Below are 21869 nucleotides of genomic sequence, written 5' to 3' on the forward strand. Positions count from 1 at the left end.
TAGTACATATTGCTTGAATTTGAAATAAATTATTGTAAACTTTCAATAATACTGGCTTCATAGCTTCTTCCAATGGAATTGCAAAAATTTATTTATAAATTGCTTAATTTATAAATTAGTATAATTTAACTAATTCTGGAAAATGATGACATTTAATATGTCTGTCTACAAAAGATACATAGAAAATAATTTTGGAGCTTCTTCTTCTTATTTAAGTGACCTTAAAATACGTTGTCCTCGTCATTACATACATAAAAAACAATTAACTAACAGTGGAATCCAGATCTAGCTTTTGTCGGTACTATTCGTCTTGCTTACCTTGGGATCGTTGAGATCTCGTTTCACCGACACCGTTTTCATCGACACGATTTGACCGACATTAATTTTCGTCGACACTATGGTTTCATCAACATGGTCAAATTGTCGACAAATGTCTTCATCGAAATGATTTGACCAACGCTATGTTTTCATCGACACGGTCAAATCGTCGACGTATATTTTCATCGACAGTCCGTGTTTGGCGATAAAGAGTTCATTCGTTTCCACTGACATCAAATTTGTATTTGCTAATGCAGATTAATCGTTATTATCATTGTTATGTTCCTGACGCATTTTGTATGCTTGTATAATAAAGTATAAAGTATTTGCTTGTATAATAAATAATGAAGAGAATTACAAAGCGTTTTATTTATGTCAAAGTTTTTATTGCTACTTTATTAATCAGAATTGGTTCAAATAAACAAACTTTATTAATAGTTCCACACTTATGAACAAAATCATAATATTTCATGTAATTTCAATCATAATTGTGTAAATACATATAAAAAATTTGGATAAGCAGAACGAATACTACGAATATACATATATAGACTACAAAACATAACAAAATTGTACAATATTTACACAAAAATAATGTAATGAAATTAAAGCGATATATTTTGTGCTAAAGCCTTTAGAGATCCATATCACTATACTGATACTCTACGGAACGCAGGTGGGCGGCGCAATTACAAATGGACTGTCGCGATAGTATCCGAAACGACGCGGTCGCGAAGGTTTCCGACCGGTGACCTGCGGTTTTGCGGGGTCGCGAGAGCGTGGAATCCACGCCGAACGCCTGGGGAACGGATTCGTTTCGCGGCGCCATCCGATACAAGGCGCGACGGGCGAAACCTACGATATTCTACGCGAGATACGCACGCGAGTACAACAGACGCGAGACGGTGTGATCGACTAATTCGCTACGACTGCGGCTTCTCCGAGGAAAGACTTCCGTATCTGATTCCGTCGACGGTCCGTCCGGCGTATATATTAAATAGGTAACAGAAGATTGTTCTTGAATTTTTTGGAAGTGGTCACTCGAAGGGTTGCTTGCAAACCCCACCCCTAAAAAATTAAATAATTTTTTCTACCCTTAATAATTTGATTACAATTGTGAAAAAAATATATGATATGAAGGAGGTAAGTTCGAATATTTTCGTTTTTGTTCCATCTGAATATCTTAATTAACAACCGAGAAAAAAAATGATACAGTTAAGGGTATTTATCCTCATATTATCCTTAAATGAAGGGTTAGCGACTTAAAATTTTGGGGGATTATCTTTCAACCAAAAACCATTGTTTTCCAATACCATTGTTTACAATACCGATAAAAATCGTACTGGGGCCGCTGGACCAGTCTTATCCTGCTAGGCCCTTTTCCGACAAATTGATTTCGTCGATACTCTTCGGTTCTATAGGCTTATTTTTCTCTTTGGCACATAATACCTGTTGTTTTAACGCTCCACCCGTAGAAAAGTATGGTAGAATGGATTTTTCAGTATTTGAAATTACAAATATATATATGTTATCGTCAATATGTTTAAATTTAAGTCAAGGGCTGATACCGAGGCGATCCTTAGGATTGAAAGGATTTATGGTAGGGTCTGAACCTACGTTACGTCTTGAATAGGGATGCATGAGACTAAACAGAACTGTCGTCGGGCGATAGCGGTTGGGCACTTTGGACCATCTGTTATCATGTTTATTATGTTTATGAGGGTGTGACGAGTAAATACTTGCCGGGACATGCAACTCAAGGTTGCATTGCCCCGAAGAATTGGGACTTTGTTCCAAGAGGATCTGGCCACGGAGTGGGGAAGGCAAGGGTGCCTTTTGGTGAGGGAACTGTGTCGGACAGCGCAGCACTTACCCCAGAACTTTCAAAGCGAACGAGTCTCAACCAAATTTCTAACATATACAGGGTGGTTGGTAACTGGTGGTACAAGCGGAAAGGGGGTGATTCTACGCGAAAAAAGAAGTGGAAAATATAGAATAAAATGTTTTCATCCGAAGCTTCGTTTTCGAGAAAATCGAGTTTGAAAATGCAGCAAGTACGCATGCTATTCGATAGGAATTGTCTGCTGCGTCTGATCATGACCTACCAATTCTACTTCCTGCGCATACTAAAGCACGCGAACCCGACGGATCTTTAACATCGATTTTCTCGAAAACAAAACCTCAAACGAAAAATTTTTATTCTATATTTTCGACTTCTTTTTTCGCGTAGAATCACCCCCTTCCCGCTTGTACCACCAGTTACCAACCAGCCTGTATATACAGGGTGAGGCGCCAGAAACAGGCCACCTGAATAACTCGGCTGCTATTGGTGTTAGGAAGTAATGCATCAGATGGAACTTTCTTGGTTTCGAGGGGGCATTAATCTGATGTTAGTAGCTTTTTTGTAGGTGGACGCGTAAAGGACATATGAAGGTCAACTTCATTTTTTTAAATGAATGTCCCATTTTTTATACCATAGATCGATAGAGTATCAAAATCTGAGTATAAAAGCGTTGACCTTCATATGTCCTAAACCTAATAGTTAACGAGATATTGTCCAAAGAAGAAAGAAAATTATTTCGATAATATCTCGTTAACTATTAGATTTAGGACATATGGAGGTCAATACAGTTTTACTCAGAATTCGATAGTCTATCGATTCATGATACAGAAAGTGTTGTATACCCGATAACCCTAGACTCTAGTTAAACACCAACGCATCATGATAATCATCCCATAGACACGTCAGCCAAAACCCTTGAATCATCATGACCAAACAGACCTTTAGACTTTGTCTCTTCCACGTCATCCTTTCCACAACAAGCCTTTTCTACTCCCTTCCACATTTTCCTCTCAAAAACTACATATATATAGCAGCCCGTCGAAACAGAGTCAGAGCTTCTTCTTGCATATTGTTCAACCTGGAGCCTCACGCGAAATTTAGGGATATCAACTGAATTTCATTAATTCGTAAGGTGGTCGAGAGATGCTCTAGGAATTCCTTCCTTAGTGGGAGAATCGGTAGAATAGACGGTATTTGTTGAAGAAAGTTGAGATTTGTATTAAATAGCTCGATTGAGCAGTCTAAATATATTCTCAATGAAAAACGATGCAAAGAACGCACGGGAGATTTTCGCCTTCGCGATAACAAAGCGGTACACGCACGCGGTGGTTACGCAGTCTCAAATAACGAACCGCAAGTGTTACCAAAATCTCTAGCGGAATCGAGAGTGACGGAGAGACGAGACAGAATGCACGGAATCGAAAATGACCGAAAGCTAAGTTATGCGCCTCGCTTGGCCTAACGCGTGCGGTTCGATCTACGTCTAATACACGACTCGTCTTCGCGGTAACGCGCGAGCACACGCGTCGCCGGCGAAATGACGTCACACGTCACCGGTACGGCTACCGAATTTGTCCGTTTCGTCGAATTCAAAACGTCTCCAACGGCAGAACGTACACGGAGCACACCAAAACAAACAGTTGTCAGTTCCCCAAGGATTCCGTGTCAAACCCGTTACGTCCGTGCCCTACACTACATACACAGTGTGTCTAACACATATTTCAGTGCAGAAGGTTACATCGCTGTACCTTGAACTCGCCACCGTGTATACACTTAAATAAAACTCTTCTCGATTTTATTATAAACTGTTGTACTCGATTTCCAAACCCGGAATCCAACAAAAGTAGGTCTTTCCATTAGAAAAAATCAAGGTGATCTTGAAATCTCCTCTATACTGCTGCTGTATTTGCAGTGAAGGAATAGGGTTATGTAAGGCGGGTGCCTTAGAATAAGTATTCACAAATCAGGTTTACGTGACTGAGTCGTTTATTTCTTAATGTGAAGTCGCGATAGCGTCCGGTATAGTTAGCCTAGCGCTATTATGAATCTAATTGCTGTGACTCGGCGCGACAGAACTTTTACTGCGATTTAACAGCGACCGGACGAGACTATGACTCGTGTTGTAACTAGACTGTAGTTATGACTCGGCTGTGACTAGACCGCTCGACTAGACTCTTCGCGTCGGTAGTTTGCTGCCTTATATTCTCAAAAATGCTTCTCGACTGATTGGTGGAAGTCCTTTCGAGGAACTTCCACCAATCCGTGCATTTTGCATAACACGCCCAAGTTCCACGCCCCTCGTGCGTGAGAAGGGTGAGCGCTACGTTTCGTTAAAAATCTAATTTTGGTGATGCAGCGGGGTATCTTCCGGGCCCAGTGCCGTACTGCTAACTGCGGTACGTGGCTGCTGGCTTACGTCAACGGGCCCAGCTTTCCCGGGTGATAGAAACCAGGCACGCGTCGCTGGGACACTCTAAAGGCTCGTACAGACCTGAACATTTCGACGAACATTGCGCCGAACAGCGACCGAAACGCAAAATCGCGCCGTTCGGATCGCCGAAATGAATGTCGATTTTGAGTTTCGTTCGCTGTTCGGCGCAATGCTCGTCGCAATGCTCGTCAAAATGTTCAGGTCTGTACGAGCCTTAAGCTGGAGATCCTTCGACTACCCAAAATTTATGGCGTCCACTTGCGCTATTGAGTTCGTCGCTAGGAACTACAAGGACACATCTGTCCGCTAAGTGGCCAAAAACGTTAAAGACGTTTTCTCACAAATAGCGTCTTATGCTGTGCAAACCATAAATCTCTCTTGGTGCTGGTGCGCTGAAGACTTCTCTTCCGGCGCCCAGCTAGCCGCTACAGCAGTACCGCAACATTGGCAACTGTTTCCTCCAACACCACTTTCCTCACAAACCCAATAATATAACTTATCCCTATATTGATTCTTTTTAAATATAAAACCATCAATTACAATTTTTTGTTATCCACGAATAGACGAAATAACTTCCGTCAGTCCTTCAAAATTAATCTGGGCTGTCGAACTCATTGCATTTGTTTTACGAACACTTTAACACTTTTGTTGTGTTACACAACAATTACGTACAAAAGCAGGAAACGTACTGACACATAGCAGCATCACAAATTGGGGTGAATAATAACAACAATTTCTAATGTAGCTATGAGTTCGTGCAAATTTGTTCGTGGAAACGAATGAACTCAAACCTGTCGCTAAACATGGACTGTCGATGAAACCATTTGTCGACAATTTGTCCGTGTCGATGAAAACATAGTTTCGATCAAATCATGTCGATGAAAACATTTGTCGACAATTTGACCATGTCAATAAAAACATAGTGTCAACGAAAGTTAATGTCGGTCAAATCGTATCGATGACAACAGTGTCGGTGAAATGAGTTGTCGACGATCCCAGGGTAACTCATTGTACTAGCCTACATACTCTTCCATATAAAAAGTATAGTGATAAATCTTTCAATGTTGCCAATAAGAACAAGTACAATACTTTTGTAAGTAAAATCTATTTATCTAAAAATTTTAGAATCCGGTTGAATTAGTTACTTTTTAGTCTTTGGTGTTAAAAACAGGATGAACGATTTTTTACAGTCAAATTCGATATCATCTATTGACCAACCAAATAAAATCAATTTTTCAGGAGTTTGCAGAACATTGACTGAACATTGACTTGAACATTTGATTGCTAGCTGCTGAATAGCGGGGACAATGGCGAGTTACTTGGAACTTTTCTACGGTGTTGCTTTACTACTTATCGCTTTCTATTATTACCGTGTGTACAAATTTCGTTTCTGGAGAAAACGTGGCGTAGCTGGACCAAAACCTCACCCGATTTTCGGCAATCTCTTGGATCTAACCCTTGCAAGAGTAACTAGAGCAGACGTAGTAGAGAACATTCGTAAGAAATACAAACATGAACCTGTGGTTGGATTATTCGAAGGACTGTCACCTATTCTTGTTCTACATGATCCAGATATTATAAAGAACGTCCTAATCAGGGACTTCTCCTCCTTTGAAGAACGTTCAGATAGGGTTCACGAACGGGTATGTATAACACCAGACAAGTGTAAATGAAATTTTATTCAATTACATTCAATAGTATTCAATGTAATTAATTTTAGATATGAGATTGAAATATACTCGCAATGATGTATTTGATCTTTTTTTACTGAGCCCTAACATTTTATTCAGTTATTCATTTCCCCTTCAAATACATGAAAATGTATCAAATAATCTTGCATTGCTAAAAATATAACTTATAATAAATACACTGTATAGATACATGAATCTACTTGTACCAGAAGCTCCGCCATGAATAGCACTATCAAACGAATTCTAACGTTTTTTGTGTTATGGTAAACAAAAAGTGATTCCGAAACTGTTGATTCTAATTCTAAAAATACTGAACGCGAATTAGAAAATTTTTTCAGCATCGTCAATTTTTAAGAAATTTGAATGATTGATTTAAATTATCATTTGGTAATGCTAATAAAAGAGAGTAACTACATTTACTGTTGAATGAAATAGTATCGAATAAGACAATCCAGTAATTCAATTCTTACTTGAGTTTTCTTACTGGAACATAGCAAACGATTTAACACAAAATATTTAGAATAGAATCATTGAGTGATGCTACTTTTACGGCGATTTAACTAAACAATATTTACCTGACAAAATGATTTCCTAAAATGTTTACAGACTGAACCCATGTCCCTGAATTTATTTCAATTAGACGCAACTAGATGGCGACAGCTAAGACCGAAAATAAGTCCGGTTTTTACATCAGGAAAACTGAGAAACATGTTCGGACTTGCAGTGGAATGTTCAAAAAACTTAGAAGCAAATTTAAATAAATTAGTTGCAACAGAAGAACCAATCGAAGTTAAACAAATGTTCTCACGCTTTACAATGGACGTGATTGGTAGTTGCGCCTTCGGAATTGATATGAGCGGTGATGGCGAAAAGGAATCGGAGTTTCGTCGAATGGGCAACCGTATTTTCGATTCATCCATTGAAACCACTTTACGATTAAAAACAAGACAGTTCTGGCCGGAATTGTACGATTTACTTGGATATGTAGTGCCTGAAAAGACGTTAGCTACTTTCTTCACGAAAACTGTCATGGACATGATTAAGTATAGGAAGGAGCACAGCATCTATAGACCTGATTTCCTTAACGCGCTCATAGAATTTAGAAACCATCCAGAATGGTTCAAAGGCATAGGTAAGTTACTTATTGTCCATAAAACTATGTTTACAAGACTAATCTACGATATACAGTAATGCACGGTTAAATGGTACAATCAAATGGCTCAAATTAAACTGCCTATGAATCATTCGATAGACCGGGAGGGTAGTTATGGAGCAAATTATGGGAATATTTTGGTCAGCTTATCCAAAATGGAGCCCCTCCGCCTCGATGGCGGTCGGCAGCCAGGACCCGCGCGATTTAGGAAACCACTTTTCATGGCGACTTTATGCGATTACGGCTAACGTAACAGTGACAAGATAATTTTGGCAGCTCGGTAACCCTAAAGCGAAAAAACGAAAAATGTGCGATAATGAAATAAAGGTGCGATACTGTCGCTTCCCACGGCCGGACCTTATGGGATTGCGGTTTTCCTAAAGGTCGGATTTCCTAAGCGCGTCTGGACCCAGCGTTTTGAGATTCTGAGGCCTTTTATACTCCATTCGTCAAACTTTGTCAGACGCGATCGCATGCTATTGCAAATTACTGTTGTTACTACTTAAAGAAGAAGAAGAAGATGACGAGATTCTTTTAAGAATTTTTATGAAAAAACGACGAACACAAATAGAAAATATATGTGAAAATCAAAATGAAGAAGGTCACTACAACAAATTACTAGGGAACTATATACCGAGTGATGGAAGAATAGCTAGAGAATTTTTTTAGAATGAATACTCTAAAATAGTCTTTGGAAGTTATAAACATGTACGCTTCTGGAAGTTACCCCAGACCCTGGGGTCTGGCTTTTAACTCAATGACGATAATTAGCGTGTCATTAACCTTTAGATACCATACAGGACACAGGTAGGTTCGCTAAGTGCGCGACCACCCCTGGACTCAGAGCATCTTGAAGCCGCTTTCTTCGCATTAGTTTTCGAATCGTGTGTACTAAATTCCTCGAAAATAATGGATTTTTTCGCCGGATAATAGATTTCACAACTTAATAAAAAAATTTATTTTTGTATTGCCTAATAGTGAACCAAAGTTCGATTTTAAAAAAAATTTTTTTACGGAGATACACCTATGCATGGTAAACAAACTTTTCTTCTCTCCTGGGAATTCATCAGTTCTCAGTGCGATTGTCATGTAGTTCTTTCGCCTACAATTGAATAATTAGGGTTCGACAAGTCGCGTGGGTAATAACCCAGTCTAGTCTACTAATAGACTGCGAATGTTTATGCAATATTATTTTTTTATGAAATATGTTTTGTCATTAGGAGATTCTAAAAATATAATTTTTATTTTGCATATTGCGTATGTTTTGCATATTTTATGTTAACGATATATGTACAATGCATATTCCGTGCATATGTAATAATATAAATAAAAACATACGATTATACACAGCGATTATAGACAGTTAATTAAAGAAAAGTCGCATTTAAAGACATCATTCTATTTTAATTTTAATTTCTGCCGTCGCGTAATGAGATTAAAAATACAATACTGACAACATTGAAATGACGTAAAAAAAAAACGTTCAACACAAAATCTGTTGACATTATCGTATTTTCCCCTTTGAACAGTTTCATTTCACTTTTGAAACTTTCATTTACCATCATACTACAAAGAAAATCAAGTGTTCTGTTTTTCGTGACTCACCCTGTATATAGAAGTTATATTGTATTGAAGTTTAGAAGTGGCACCTATGAAATTAATTTAGCAATACGATCTTGTCATCAGCACTATCCTCAATTCTTTTCATATTTTTTCTGTGATGCGCCGTAGTTAAAAATGATAAAAACCAATTGTTTCAACGTTTTTCAAAGATTTACTTATTCTTTTTTTGACACTTTAGGTAAATTATACACTGATAAGCATTTGAACTTTCAGAGAAGCACTTTGAAAATTACTGACAAAAACAGTATACTAATATATTTCGTGCCACAGTTTTATGAAAAATTCGTAAAATATTGAATAATTATTTTCAGAGTTAACGGACACACTGCTTACTGCTCAAGCTTTCACTTTCTTCGCGGCCGGATCTGATACATCTTCGACTGCTATGAGCTGGGCTCTTTGTGAGCTAGCTCAGAATCACGATGTGCAAGATAAACTGCATGAAGAAATGAAGGCATATCATGCTAAGTACGGCGATACCTTCACGGTTGAGTCTCTGAAAGAGTTGAAATACTTGGATAAAGTATTCAAAGGTGAACACATAAGCATATTACATATTATTATATATATATATACATATACAGTATGTCCGTTTAAAGTATCCTCATGTGATTATTTCTGTAAATAGCAAAAATACGAAAAAATGTTTCCGGTGATAGTTGTTTGATATTATGGGGTAAATATCACCACAACATCTCAACTACATTGAGACGAGTTAAATACACTACTTACAAGTGAGCCGTTGTTGAATGGTTAACTGTCAAAGTTAACGTGCCACCGACTTAAGCATTACGCGATGTACATCACAAAGAGGTTACTCCAATATCCTTGGCGCTTTTTTCAATCGAAACCAACTTGCTGCTTTTCATTTTATTTTAATATTGAGTTGTAGTAACGAAATCGTTCGGGAAAAATGTCATAAAAGTAACAGAGTCCAATTGAGCAACCTCCACGAGGTGTACATCGGATAATGTTAATGCCAACAGTATGTAAACAATTCGTCCCAAAGTAGACTAACATATAAGCAATAAAAAGTATAAGTAAAAGTATAAGTATCCTTTTAATAAGGAGGATGTTAAAAAATGGTGAAATGGGTACCTCAGACGCCTAAAACATTAAAAAAAAATTTATTCTTCAGGTTCTAAGATATTATAAACCCACCGTTATTCTTTGGCAAATAAAACCTACTGTGGATACAAGATTTATTTAAACACTGCATTTCCGATTCTCGAAACATTGTCGATATTCCAATTGTAATCATTTCGTACAAACAAATAGTACAACCATGCCTGACTTATTTTAAAGCGTCAAGCCTCTACTTACGGAAAGCAGTGTTTATTTACATCTATGATATTTTTGCATGATGTAGCAGATGGGAAACTAGGGACTAAAAAAAAATGTTCCGAAAAAATGCTGCGAATTCAAACGTCTCCGAAAACCTTCAAAAGAATTCGCGTAAATGAAACTGCCATACATTTGAAGATTGAAACCTCTTTACAACGATTCCTTAAAAATTGATGTACGATTTGTTTTCACTGTTTTATTGAATAAAAATGAAGAACGAGTTCGGGTCGTGTAAAGCCCTCATGGTGTAACTTATAGGTATGTACGTTTATAAGTTTGCGACACATGTCTCACTCAAAGCTCGATAAAACGAATTAAAAAATCGTGCACCAATTTTGAAGGTGTCGTAAAGAGTTGAAAATCTATGGTAGTTTCAGTCACGTTAAAAGGTTTTCCAAAATTTTCATAAATATTTCAATGTATAGCAATATCGAGAAAAAAAGCGCGTCTTCAGTTTCTTGGCTCGCTACATCAAGCAAAAATTCTTAGAAAATATGAAGGAAGTATTATGAAACTAGAGGCTTCTAGCTTTAAAGCGAGTCCAAATATTGTCTTACGATCGTAATATGCTTTCGTACATTAGTATAGTTTTTATGAAATTAAGGATATTATAATCACAACTTACTCTTTTAAATACAAATGTATACTGTTTCGGTACTTTAATAGAACAATAATATGGGTAAAATATTTATTTACATAAGGACGGTATTCCTTTTGAAATCATAATATGCTCCACACTCTTAAACGGGAGTGTACACGTACACACATAATAAATTATTAATGCAAAGTAAGTTGTTACAATATCACTAAATTTCGTTGCCAAGCATCTCATACAGTTTTCAACTTTTTTAAACGAATTTATATGCTCTTTCATTTATATCTAACAAGGAAAGAACAATGAATATTAAGAATATTATCGGTACAGGTGCTGAAAATACATTTAAACGATAAATATCGCATACATGCTATTCAATAGAATGTAATTATTAGTTCTAGTGATATTATTATATAAAACTAGTTTTACTTAACTCATTTTTAGCTTTAGATCTTACTATAGAAATGAAATTTTTTTATTTTTGTAGAAACATTAAGGAAATTCCCTGCTGGGGTAACAATTGAGCGAAAAACAACGTCTGAATACACTTTTGATACTTTGAAATTTACAATACCAAAACTGATCAATATATGGATTCCAGTTTTTGCAATACATCGAGATCCTGAAATTTACCCAGATCCTGAAAAATTCGATCCTGAAAGGTTTAACAAAGAAGAAGTACTAGCTCGACATCCTATGCACTACATACCTTTTGGCGACGGACCAAGAAATTGCGTTGGTATGTACCGGCATATTGCAACCATATTTCTGAAAACCTGTTCCTTTTTTTTCTTCACTGTTAAAAAGAAAGTTTAATTCAGTCATACCACTCCTGTTTAGTTACTTAAAACCGTGCTAGGTAGTTCTTGTTTTAAAGGGTGAGATGTTTTGAGCGGTAGAATGATTAGTAGAACTTGTTGATAACAATAACTTTGAATTTAATGATAACAACTGTACAAAGATGTGGTGTAAATGCGGACTAGCTGAGGACTGACTGAAGACTAACTGCTCGCACGCAGAGATGGGTTTGCAGCGGCTAGCGGGGCGCCGGAAGAGAAATCTTCAGCGCACCAGTGTTACGTGCTATGGCTTCCCTTTGGGAGAGCCTGTAACGAGGACCGAGAAAAGGCGAGCGGCAACCTCTTCTCGTAGGCGGATCGCTCGTGAAAAACGTGGCAACGAAAGGAGATTAACAGAGGTTTCGGGAAAACAGTTTATTAAAAAAAAGAGAGAAAGACAACGTTTTGATAAATTAACGGGAAATTATAATATAATATAAAATAATAGATAGGAAAGTAAAATATAAAATATAAAATATAAAATATAAAATATAAAATATAAAATATAAAATATAAAATATAAAATATAAAATATAAAATATAAAATATAAAATATAAAATATAAAATATAAAATATAAAATATAAAATATAAAATATAAAATATAAAATATAAAATATAAAATATAAAATATAAAATATAAAATATAAAATATAAAATATAAAATATAAAATATAAAATATAAAATATAAAATATAAAATATAAAATATAAAATATAAAATATAAAATATAAAATATAAAATATAAAATATAAAATATAAAATATAAAATATAAAATATAAAATATAAAATATAAAATATAAAATATAAAATATAAAATATAAAATATAAAATATAAAATATAAAATATAAAATATAAAATATAAAATATAAAATATAAAATATAAAATATAAAATATAAAATATAAAATATAAAATATAAAATATAAAATATAAAATATAAAATATAAAATATAAAATATAAAATATAAAATATAAAATATAAAATATAAAATATAAAATATAAAATATAAAATATAAAATATAAAATATAAAATATAAAATATAAAATATAAAATATAAAATATAAAATATAAAATATAAAATATAAAATATAAAATATAAAATATAAAATATAAAATATAAAATATAAAATATAAAATATAAAATATAAAATATAAAATATAAAATATAAAATATAAAATATAAAATATAAAATATAAAATATAAAATAAAATATGAAATATAAAATATAAGTGTCGGGCTCTAACGTTTTTCGAAAATGCGGGAGCACTCTGCGAAGGGAGTGAGATCGGGAGTCTCCTGGTGGGTGGCTTTGGGGGGGGGGGGGCTTGGCGTTGAAGTGTAGTCCGGCTTCTTGTCGGCAGCCTCCTGGCTTCTGGTGATGTAGGAATACAGTCCCTCCCTCCTCGTCTGTTCTTTTGAGTGGGACTGATTGCAGGGGACAGTGGGGCAGCAGTGTCTCAGACCTCAACGTGCTAGTGACACGCACCGGATCCGTCTGAGTCAACTGGGGAGTAATCACCTTAAGCGAGCTTGTGGGTTCTCCAAAAATTCGGTCTTCGCCGGGGGTATATATGTGGGAGGTCTAATATCTTTAACAGCGAGAAAGTGACTGGGGGTCCGTGGTCATCTGGTGGCGGGTGGCGTGACTAACAGTGGGGTGACGGCGCAAGGGTCGGAGAAGTGTGCGTGGAGGGGGTTGACCGCGTTCGGCGTGAGGCAGGAGCGTTGAAGTGTTGTTTCCAGGCGTTTCCTGGAAATCGTCGCGTTTCCCGCGCGGGAACGTGACACCAGCACCAAGAAAGATTTATGGTTTGCACAGCATAAGACGCTATTTGTGAGAAAACGTCTTTAACGTTTTTGGCCACTTAGCGGACAGATGTGTCCTTGTAGTTCCTAGCGACGAACTCAATAGCGCAAGTGGACGCCATAAATTTTGGGTAGTCTAAGGGTCTCCAGCCTAGAGTGTCCCAGCGACGCGTGCCTGGTTTCTATCACCCGGGAAAGCTGGGCCCGTTGACGTAAGCCAGCAGTCACGTACCGCACTTAGCACGGGGCCCGGAAGACACCCCGCTGCATCACCAAAATTAGATTTTTAACAGCACGACACGCTCACCCTTCTCACGCACGAGAGGCGTGGAACGTGGGCGTGTTATGCAAAATGCACGGATTGGTGGAAGTTCCTCGCAAGGACTTCCACCAATCAGCCGACAAGCATTTTCGAGAATATAAGGCAGAGACTACCGACGAGGAGGGAGTCACGAAGAAGTCACAGCCGATTCTGCGCCGAGTCACTTAGAGTCGGGTTGCAGTCCGGTCGCTGTAAAAAACCGCAGCCCAAGTTCAATCGCGAGTCAAGTGAATCGTGAGTTTAGTTGAACCACCTCGGACGCTCTCGCGACATCATTCTATTTGTAAATAAACGACTCAGTCACGTACGCCTGATTTTGAGCATTTATTCTAAGGCACCCGCCTTACATAATCCTGTTCCTTCATTGGTGACCCCGACGTGATCAGGGTGACTGAGTCGCATCACGCGCATTTTTTTTCTCTCGAAGTGCGTGTAGTGCAGTGATATTGAAATGGAGACAACGACGCTAGAAGTCAGCAAGGTCGCCATCAGGATCCCACCTTTCTGGCCTGAGCAACCCGAACTGTGGTTCCGCCAAATCGAGGCACAGTTCGCCCTAAACGGGATTACAGCTGACACGACAAAATTTTATTACATACTGTCTCAGCTCGAGCCCAAATACGCGGTGGAAGTGCAGCATATTTTTATAAACCCACCGGAGGCCAACAAATATGGGACATTAAGGTCCGAACTTCTGAAGAGGCTGTCGGCGACCCAAGGAAAAAGGATCCGGCAGCTGCTGGAGCAGGAGGAAATAGGCGACCGAACCCCGTCGCAATTCTTACGCCATATGCGGAACCTCGCAGGTACCACAGTCAGCGACGAGTTCCTGCGGACCCTGTGGTCAGGTAGACTACCCAACGTGACCAGAGCCATCGTCTCGGCTCAGTCAGACCTGCCATTAAGCAAGCTAGCCGAGATAGCCGACCAGATCCACGCGGAGGTGCAGCCAGCCCAGGTAGCCAGCACGTCGGCCCCAACGCAGTCCGACCGCCTGGCAGAGCTCCTGATCGACCGATTGGAGAAACTGGAGCTTCGAATCGCCGAAACATCCCGACCTTGCAGTCACAAGGGAAGCAGGACGCCCAGACGGAGTCGGTCTTCGTCCAGGTCATCGCGTAAGACGGAGAACGTCTGCTGGTACCACCAGAGGTTTGGGAAGGAGTCCACCAAATGCCACAAACCGTGTTCGTATGCGGGAAACGAGTCCCTCCGACACTGACCGCGGCAGCCAGTGACGGAACATCCACCTGCCGCCTCTTCGTCACGGACAAAGTGACGAAGACCGAATACCTCGTCGACACTGGCTCGGACCTTTGTGTGTATCCACGCACACTCGTCAAAGGCCGAGCCAGCAAGACGTCATACGAGATGGTTGCGGCAAACGGATCGACGATCGATAGCACGCACTTTATTAAACCAGAACAACTTTTTTGTGACTGGACCAAACGACAGTCTAGAACAGGCATGGGCAACTGGTGACTCGCGAGCCACGCGCGAGTCTTCTCCCCACTCTTGAGATACTCCACCTTGCTCCTATGGAGTGTGGGAAAAGGGTCGGGAGATTAGGAACCTGTACATGAGGTTGTCTTCAGGAGAAAGCACGGTAGGGTAACATGCAGTAGCCAGTGACGGGGGAACCTGCACACTGGTAGTGAGGGTCATGAAGCGACTGCGGGGAAGAAGTTGCCCGGGCCTGATCTAAAACAAGATTGGACACGGCTAGACAACCTTTCTTTTGTGCAGCGTACACCTTCGCCGCGCCCTCGGGATTTCGTTCGTTATCCCACGATACATACCCAGAATGAACAGATTAAGACTGCTGTCACAGTAGCTCCGATATCGGATGATACGGCCGACGCGACGTCCGACGTCGCACGATCGTTTCGTCTCTTCTGGTGTGATCGCGGCCTAACACTTGTCTCCTCACTTTACCCTCTCCCCTTCAGTTTCATCTCTGTCGTACATGTGTCACAATGCAGAAGTTATGTCTGGCAGAAGGAGGGTAAGGTAACTTTTCCCCCACAATTCGAGTCAACTCCCGTGATCTGGCGACTCTATACGTATCTCCGTAGCTGACCGTACGCGCGAGTGAGGCTACCTATCCGCGAAGTGCGCGTCATAATCATGTAAGTTCTTACAATGTACTCTGCTTACCTCACAAGAATGCGGCTATAAGCCGTACGATTGGGTCATTCCACACATACTTTTGGATTTAGCCGAATTATTGGCTAAAGTGTGTGGCGCCAAAGCCTATCAATTGGGTGCGAGCGAGGACCCCGTTTGCCTCTGTGCTGTTTCGAGTGACTGCTTGTGAAGCAGGGACACTATGTGTAGTGTACGAAAACTGCGAGATGCGTACGCTTCCTTTTTTGTCCACGAAATGTAGAGCGATCTGCGCGTATAAATTCTTCTATTCCCGTTTCTAGTGGGTACAATAACTGATCGTTAGTTATCCTTATTAGATTTATAAATATAGTTATATTTATTAGAAATATCAGATGTTACTCGCGATATATCTATTCCTTTTTGATAAATTATTTATTTACAAAGTGCTCTTTGGAAGTAATGGTTCAAAATCTTTATAGATTTCAGAACAATCGTATAATCATAAGAGCTATAAACCTGCGACCACTAATAAAAAAACGTTATAAAACGGATGGATATTAAGCATAAGCAGAAGCAGAAGCATAAAACAAGCAAAGAAAAATTCAAAGAATTAATTGGAGAAAGTCAAGACTGAATTCAGTCGTAGCAATACGTAACGCGCTTTCTAGGGAATCATCACTTAATGAATTACGAACATTTGATTTAATTAATTTCATGGCCGAAAAACTAATTTCATACACATAAGTCAATGCAAACATTGAATACATTTCTAAACCAGAACTTCTTATTTGGAATATTTTTCTACAGTTAGGAATTTGAAAAGAGATGTTTCTGTGGCTCTTTCTTTAAAGAAAACAGGTCATCTGATTGCAAATCGCTCAATTCCAACTGAAGCTCTGTCGTTTGATCTTCAATCGGAACAGATAGTGAATTTGTATATAAGAAAATATCTTTTTCTAAATGTTGATAATCTACAACCTACTATTAAAATTCAAAATATCTAATTAGAATAAGTTTTGCCGAAATGGTGAAAAATTTACATCGAGAAATTCATCTTTACAATTCAGAAATTCAGAAATTTCCACATTCTGGGTCCGCAAATTTCGATTATAATGTATACCATTCCGCCATACTGTCGTTGATGTTGGAATCGTTAACCTGGAACGACTGAATAACTAACTTATAAATATAACTATATTATATAAATATATTAAGAAAACTAATGATGACTTTTCCATACTAGTAACGGATATATAAGAGTTTATTCGTGGTCAGATAACAAACCGTACGCGTCTATCATGCGTGCTCCGTGGATAGATAGCCTTCTCTCGCGCGGAATCGAATCTGTGATATAATATATCATAACAATAACACGTACAATTTTTCAACCGAATTCGTACTTTTGAGCCACATCGAAAATTTGTTGGCAAGGCCTGTACATTATTAGTTTCATCATCACCAAATTGTCTTTCAGAAAGCGAATAGCTATTATTTTAATGTTTCTTACAGGTTCCCGTTTCGCCGAATTGCAAGTCAAACTCGGACTGGTTAAAGTACTTCGAAATCACAAAGTGGACGTCTGTAAGCAAACTCCGATTCCGTATGAATATGATGCAGGCGCATTCACTTTGCAATCTAAGAACCCAATATACTTAAAGATAACAAAAATTTAATAATGTCGTGTTTACATGTAATATAAGTCCAGAATTTATGAATATTGAGACTTAATAGTGCAGGGTAATAATAAGTAAAACAGATGAATGAACAACAATGTTTTAGAAATGCTAAAAAAGAAACACTAATATAATGAAAAAATTTAATTTTTTGCATCAAATTTTTGTAATCTTTTCGACGGTAACAAATGTGTCGTTCTAATTGTAACTTGTTTAGTTCTCAATACAATAGCGTGGAAATAATATTAAGTGTATGGGAACGTTGTTGGGACATGATATTTTGCAATGAAGATTTATTGTATAACAGCGGATAATAAAATACAGAGTTCTTGAAAAAGGTATCACACGTTTCAAGCACGAGTGTACAGCAGCAAGAAGAAGGCACATCATAGTTCGGTGTACGAAACACAGGGAGCGCTGCGCGCCTATTAAGGCCTATTTCCAACAAACGTAATAAAAGAAACAAAACTACCCTATTGCAATGCATGTGTAGCGTGGCCAGTTGACCACGCGAACATAGCTAGATATATATATAGCATCGATTAATGGCGCGGAGAGGGAAATTTAAATATAAGATGTAATCGCGTATTTCATACATACGTATTTTATTTGGGCGCGATAGTTTAGAGTAGGTAAAGAAAGACCGGGAGAGTTCCATAGAGATCCTTGACGAAATTCGAGTCGGCGAGACTAATTGCGGAATTTAGAGAAAGTCACGCAGCCTCTTAGAGTAGCTTCTCCAATTCTACATAAATTAGGGATAGTCGAAGTCCGGAATCAGTTAAGGACAAGAGGTCATAAATTCCGAGTCAAGGACCTCTTGGAACTCCCTCGGACCTCTCTCTCGTTCGGTCCCACATGGCCCCACGTCCCTTGTTTTGGCGGGGCTTCACCCTCACGCGTACCCCACTCCCGTGCGTGCGCTATTAAGATCCATCCACTGCCAATCACCATCAAGCAGCAACCGGAAGACGAGTGATCCGACGAATCAACGCCTAGCCAGAAGATCCCAATTTTCCTATTGGCTAAGGAAGCGAGAAGGAAGAAGCTAAAAAAGGGATTCGAAGCTCCAGGACGACACAGAACTCATTATAGAACCGAAGGAGTTACATCTCCAAGACTTTCTAAATAAATCTCTAACAATTATTTTCGCCATTTTACTCTGTGTACGAAGTTATTTGTGAACCTCCACGAGCAGAGCGCTTCAGCGCTCCACGGGCACCCGAACCCACACCAAAAGTCCCCATCCCACCACACGGCGACGCAACAGTCCACCACGTCTCCCACGACTCCCAACATCACGTCGGGGTCACCACTGTGGGGATTTTGTTGGCAATGGTGGAGGCGTACAAGCGTACGCCCTGCCAAGTTCCGACGGTCCTCCACGCACGTGGGGACTAGGAATATGAATCTCGCAATACACGAGAGATTGGGGTCACCAGTGGCCGGAGGCCACGCGTTCTCAACCTGAGAACGCACGAAATATGCGTCCAGACGGACTGTGTTCACCGTGGACACGCCACGTGTTCGCGGCAAGGAGGAACGAGGTTATGCACGCGAGGCCCACTCCTCGCGAGTAATAAAACACGTCGGATAGTAACAAGAGATAACGACGTTTATTTCAGCAGGCTCGAAAAAGAGCTCGCGACACTCGATAACGGGTCGCGACAACAACATCCGGAAAACCCGGCACGGTCCTGCGGCAGTAAGCCGCAGGATACACTTAACGTAGAGGAGACGCTATATGCCAGCGGTGTTCTCTCAACGACGACTCGGAGCAGAAGAGAGAGGCGGAGTCGGCAACGCGCTCGTTGCCGCTATCGCCCGGCCACGCAGGCGCATAAGCGCTTAAGGGGGCCGGCAGGGTTTGAAATCCATATACGTATGCATGGGTCAAAACCTTTTCAAACTATCGCTTCAATATTGCAATGAGCAGTTTAGAAGTGGTCAATTGTGTTTCCTAAAAGTCCAATCTATGTCTGTATAGAGCCCAAACTGCGAATTTCTACCTCATCGTGGAGTAATTTGTAATATTCGGCAGAAAATTCGAATTCTGAAGCAAGTGAGACGTCACAAGATGGCTGCCGCTGAGAGATTCTCTTATTTTCGAGAGATTTAGTGTTCGTATCGAAAAAAAGGCTCTATACAGACGTAGCAAAGGCATGTACAAACAATGTGGTATGCATTTTTAATTAATTACTTACTTATTTAAGACGTAAAATGTCTAGAAAAAAGTCATAGCGTAACATAGCGTGACAGTCAAGGCCAAATGCCTGCCGGCCCCCTTAACTGCGCGGCTGTGTCGCCGGCCCCACATTACTATGTAGCGCGCGACCTCTATGCGGCGATTGCGACGCCTGTGCGATGCGAGGCCGCCTTTTTTGGTTCGGGACGTGTCCCAGTGTAGACGTGTAGTATTGAAGTTTTACTTTTCTGTGTTCCTTTATGTACTGTTTATCTAAAATATATTTCTCATTAATAATTAATGTGAGTGCTTAATCCTAACAGTATATGTATATTCTCGTATGTTATACTTGTGACGTCGCCCTAATCGAAACAGGCGCCATCTCGGTAATAACTAGACATGATACCGCGCGTATTCGAACAGACACGTATTCTATAAGGATAATTTTTAAGAAAGCGCAGTTAGAAAATGTTATGTTAAGTTAAGAGGTCACTCGAGTAGGGAAAGCGAGACGCAAGGAATGCCAGCTGCAAGCGATAACGGAGCGGAACCACTTCTACTAGGACCAGGCCCGCTTAAGCGAAGGACAACGAGGAAAAACAGACCCGAGAGAAGACAGCTCTACAGCCTCCCTCAAGGACCTGGAAGACATAAATTAGTCACCCCCGAACAAGAGGCCACCTACGAAGACATCGAACGGCAATCGAAACGCACGTGGCATGCTACACGCGAGTAACCCCCCAGATTACGTCCCCTTGGGCCACTCCTTCGAGGCCTTACGCATTCCAGGCCCACGCAACTTAGGGGAGGAGACTACCCTTCTGATTGGACCTCACGACGCCCCACCATCAACGCATCCTGGAACCGGAGGTCCGATAAAAGGAACAGAGCAAAGGCCCTCGACACACTCGTTTTTGATCTCGAAAATCACTTTGTCGACCCATCAACATTATTAGAAATACAGTAAAGTTTTCCGACCAAGTTACGTTTATAACATTTTATATCCATTTTCCCTTCCCAGATAAAGCCGCGTTCGGGAGTTTAGTACCTTAGTACTTTGAGGCGTTTGAACTCATGCCGCGAAATTGATAGATTAACCGGTTGTGCCATCTGCAGACAAGTATCGTAATTTCGGGTCCCTAATACGTACATAACAGTGGTGACAGCGGTGGGATACGCCAACTTTCGTGCGCGCTTTTTCAAAAAGAACACATTTGTGACTTAGAATTCGAACTGAACTAACAGTGTATTCTAATTAAATAAGGACAATAAAAGAGTGCAGGTGAACATTGAACTGTGAATTACAAACTGAGTTTTCGTGCCACTCTTCCCTCCTGGGTTTTGGCGTGGTTTCCCCAGGGAGCGACGGGTGAATACCGGAAGAGGTGATTATCAGCGGCCACGCAAGCTAGCCTAAAGCAACCCTGAAATCACTGGCAATCACTGGATACCTGCTGCGCACCTGCCATCCTGATAGCTGCACATTCAACGTCCATTTGAAGAAGGGAACAACATCTAGTAAACGAACCTACCCTTCTGGAATTCAGTAGCAGCGGACATCGTCAACTCATCAGCAGCTCAAGTGTAAGACACACGTTCATTGTTTCTATCTCGAGTGACCAGTCAGGATTAGATTAGTTTGGTATTTAGATTAAGATAGATAATTGTCTAGTGTAAACATGAGTAACGATAGTCGATCGACTAGCTCGTGGGTTGTCGCGTGCCCGCAGGGAACCTCACGGTCTGATAGCTCCTCCGATTTCTCTCTTATCCCTTGGCGTGACCCTGAGATCATGCGAAATGAAATTGACAAACCATTTGTTCGGCCACCGGGGTATCAACTCCCATCGATTGTGTCTGAACAGTACGAAAATTCGAATATAGAGGAATTATCTTCTGCTTCCGCTGTCTCTAATGTCGAATCCGTCGGC

The 21869-nt window shown here is 39.8% G+C and overlaps 1 protein-coding gene across 1 annotated transcript; it reads left to right on the plus strand.

Moving 5' to 3' along the window:
- The first annotated feature begins 5547 nt into the window (after window positions 1-5547).
- LOC143353488 (putative cytochrome P450 6a14) lies at window positions 5548-17900 on the plus strand. Its single transcript, XM_076786868.1, has 5 exons — window positions 5548-6235; window positions 6890-7415; window positions 9371-9592; window positions 11486-11737; window positions 17590-17900. The coding sequence occupies exons 1-5, from the start codon at window positions 5900-5902 to the stop codon at window positions 17751-17753; spliced, it is 1500 nt and encodes a 499-aa protein (XP_076642983.1). The 5' UTR covers window positions 5548-5899; the 3' UTR covers window positions 17754-17900.
- Window positions 17901-21869: the final 3969 nt, after the last annotated feature.

The sequence above is a fragment of the Halictus rubicundus genome, chromosome 1 (assembly GCF_050948215.1).
Source record: "Halictus rubicundus isolate RS-2024b chromosome 1, iyHalRubi1_principal, whole genome shotgun sequence".
NCBI classification, from domain to species: domain Eukaryota; kingdom Metazoa; phylum Arthropoda; class Insecta; order Hymenoptera; family Halictidae; genus Halictus; species Halictus rubicundus.